The sequence below is a fragment of the Pristiophorus japonicus genome, chromosome 1 (assembly GCF_044704955.1).
Source record: "Pristiophorus japonicus isolate sPriJap1 chromosome 1, sPriJap1.hap1, whole genome shotgun sequence".
Taxonomy (NCBI): Eukaryota; Metazoa; Chordata; class Chondrichthyes; family Pristiophoridae; genus Pristiophorus; species Pristiophorus japonicus.
This window is the reverse complement of record NC_091977.1, coordinates 45,255,553-45,259,087: the sequence shown is the minus strand read 5'-3', so window position 1 is coordinate 45,259,087 and position 3,535 is coordinate 45,255,553. Positions and strand designations below refer to the sequence as shown.

Genomic DNA, 3,535 nt, shown 5'->3' with positions numbered 1-3,535 from the left:
TGTTTTGTAAATAAGTGCGGCACGGCGCCAAAGTAAATAACTTACAGACAGGACAGAACTGGAAGAATAAAACTGCACTCTTTAATTATTTTGCATTTTGTGAAACATGTGCGCGAAATTTTTTAATATGTATAATATATAAAACCAGGCTTTCCCATCCCCAATTTTTTAGAGCAACTGAATTAAAAATATATTCCAGAATATAGTTCCAGTTAAAAGCGTGATACAATTATAAAAATTCAAATCAAACAAGAATGACGTTAACATTTTCACCAAAATACACTGAACAATATTCGTTATCAAAATAGATATTACGGTATGGCATACACAGTATAACCTTGAACCGCCAGGACGGAAATTGGAGGCACTCTAGCTGCCGAAAGCCCATGTAAAACCCGATAGATTTAATTTAATTACTTCAGAATTTGGACTGCTTTAACTCTGTGTAGGACCAATTCATAAATGGATGATTCATACTAAAATATTATGTATTCAACCTGATACCACGCTATATCACTTAAACTCAAGTATAAGACGGGTTGCACCAGTTTCTTACGGCGTTGTTGGAATCACAGAATGAGTGCGATGGGCTCTAACTGAAGAATTGCTCTACATGGATCCATAGCACCATCCCAAAGTCTTTTTAGAAGTTTGTGTGCTGAGAGTTGTGTAGGCTGAAGGTATTTGGGTGAGAATGTCCAATCAAATTAATGTAATGGCGATCAAGGCCCTGCACAGAGTGCAGGAAGTTGTGTTGCTGCCCCGTGTTTGCCATGGGCATAGTCGGACTCGGGATAAAGGGGAGTCCGGGACTCCGCGCTGAGCCGTGCCAGTGCAATGGTTGCGTTCTCGCCACCCCGGACCCTTGCTGCATTAGTGATTCGTTTAAACGCGAGTTTGTAAACTCTGGAACGGGGTGAAACTGATACGAATATTCTGTATCGTGAGAGGATATTGGCCCGAATATGGGGTCGGTACAACGGCGAGCTTTAGACTGCAAGAAGGCGAGGATTCGGGCGTATTTGGTGTCCTTAGTCTCCATTCGCTCCACCGTGGTCAGATAATGGACGAGGTTCTTCATACACTCGTGATAACCAGCGTGGAAATAGTTCGCAAACTCTGCTAATAACTCGCCTACGTAAAAAAACACATTTGATCAGATTCTGTGCTAATACAACTATCCACTAACGCTTTGGGTAATATTAGACTTCCAAAATGCTGTTAGATAAAACAGACATGCTAATACAACAACATGAACTCAATTGCAATGTTAGAAATGATTGCAGAATTGTATGGGTATTAAAACATCAGTGCTATTATTTAAATCACACCATTCGAATTAGAGTTTGCTGTGGGGATTTTGAAAACATTTGGAGATAGGTCGAGGTTACAGACCCATTTGAGTATGGGCCAAGCATTAGTACTGATATTCCCATTCGGATTTTCTGATAGTAAAATAGTGCGTCTTGTTATGCTATTAAAGGATCGCGTTGGCACAGACACCAAACTTGCTTGTTAGAATTTGTTAATGCCAAATAAATGGTACAAAACGCAGACATTTCCATCCAATCTGGAGGCATACATTCCCTAAGGTGAAGTTTCGAGAGGGGGGGGGGGGAGAGGGGAGGGAGAAAGGGGCGACTTTGATGTGTTTCATTTTTTTCCCCCAGGTTGGCAACTTCCGTGAAATGGGAGAGAGGGGCGCTCACAGATCATTAAAGTTATTTTTTAATGTTATAAAGTCCGTGTGCCCAAACGCAACAGTAATCATGTCTGATGCATGCGTAACGGCCCCAGAGCGCCACTTCAAACATGTGTAGTTTGGAGTTTCACTAAAAAGGAAACGCCACTGTCCAGTTTATTCAATGTAGTTTATTTTTACTAGAAAAAAAGGTGCTATGCATTATATTATTTTATTGGAGAATGAAAACATGCAGCGTTTTATTAATGTGCACAGATACACACCGTACTGACATGTGTGAGAAATGGGTCGCGGCAGAGAGGGAAGAAAGTGGTCACATTTTTAACCTGATCTACACTTGAAAGTTTTCTACCCAAAATTTGCGCTCAAAAGTTGCAAGCACATTCTGCGCTTAATATCTCACCCCAAGCCTTAATACCTCCCCCCAAGCCTTAATACCTCACCCCAGCTTCCCAAAGTTAAAACGTTTTGAAGCAAGGTTACTTTCTGATGTTTTTTGAGAGGGCTGTGTCCCTTTACCTTTTTCTCTTCCTCTGGCGAAGTCAGCCGAGTGCAGAGCCCTTAAATACTGAACTGTCATTTCCAAGATCTCAGCCTTTTCCAGCTTCCCAGTGCCCTGAAATAAAATACCACAATACAATAGCTGCAGATAATAAACGACCAGTCTGCTGTGCGCTGTGAAAGCAACAGCACTAGTTTTAATCATTTATTATTTTTTTTAAATAGACACGATTAAAAAGTGTGCAGAAAGTACCTGCTTTGCCAGTGCCATTGGAACAGTTTTGCCAAGTTCGTTCAGACAGCGATTGATCCGATCTCTGCGTCTTTTCTCAATAACTTTGTGGGACACTGGAGCAGACTGAGAAATTAAAAAAAGTCTGGGTTACAGAAAGAAACGTGGAATGGGAGCGGGACGTCCCGCGGATTAATGCGGTGTTACTGGGGACACCCCTCTCTGAGGAGGTGGACAGATTTTCATTGCACGCTACCAGAAATTTAGCTTTGAATAAAAAGGAATGAAAACAATATCTCACTGTAACAGCAAAAAATAAATAGGCTGGACTGTATTGCAATTTACAGTGTCACAAAAAAAGTACTGCTGGAAGAGAACAGTGAGAGTGGAGGGATTTAAAACATGAAGGTGCTCTTACCTTGCGCTCTTTCGTTTTGGAGGACATCTTCAGACAAAGAAGATAAAACTGAGCAATTAAAAAACAGGCTTTCACCGATGGCAGCCAGTCTTTTCCTCCGTGTGCCTTCTGTGGTAAAATATAAACGCGACTGTGCTCCTCCCAGGCTGTAAGTGGCTCCCTTATAAAGCGATCATTAAGGGGGCCAGGGCATTCATGGCCTAAATTATTCGCCGGGATTAGAGAGCGGGGCATTGGGGAATAGGTGGTTAAAGAGGTGGCAGAAATCTGGGGCTGGACTACTATAGACTGGGGTTAGCAGGGGGCAGTCCGGCTTTGTTAATCCACGTGGCTCTTCAAAAGACACGTGATCGCTTCCCGAATATCATTTGCATAGCAATAAAAAGGCGGGAAATGCGAACTAAGCCTGGTGTCTGCCCTGATCCATCAGGGCGCAGTGCGCACAAGAACAGAAGAAAGAAGAAACAAAAAAAAAGTTTCTTTCCCCCACTCTTTCTCTCCGCCTCCCCCCTCTCCCTCTCCCTTTCGATTTCGCCTGTTTACAAAACTCAAGCGAGCGATCCCAGCCCTCAAGCATGTCCGGAGTCATTAAAGTAATTAAGTAAGCCTTTAATAGGCTGTTCCGCCGAGTTCAAGGGAACGGGAAGGCTCTCGTTTGTTCTCACACGACTTGGTGACACAT

The 3,535-nt window shown here is 42.7% G+C and overlaps 1 protein-coding gene across 1 annotated transcript; it reads right to left on the bottom strand.

The window, feature by feature from the left end:
* Window positions 1-286: 286 nt before the first annotated feature.
* helt (helt bHLH transcription factor) lies at window positions 287-2,880 on the bottom strand. The gene is made up of 4 exons (XM_070878929.1): window positions 2,854-2,880; window positions 2,457-2,561; window positions 2,222-2,318; window positions 287-1,134 (listed from the first exon to the last, which is right to left on the bottom strand). The coding sequence occupies exons 1-4, from the start codon at window positions 2,878-2,880 to the stop codon at window positions 644-646; spliced, it is 720 nt and encodes a 239-aa protein (XP_070735030.1). The 3' UTR covers window positions 287-643.
* Between the last annotated feature and the right edge of the window lie 655 nt (window positions 2,881-3,535).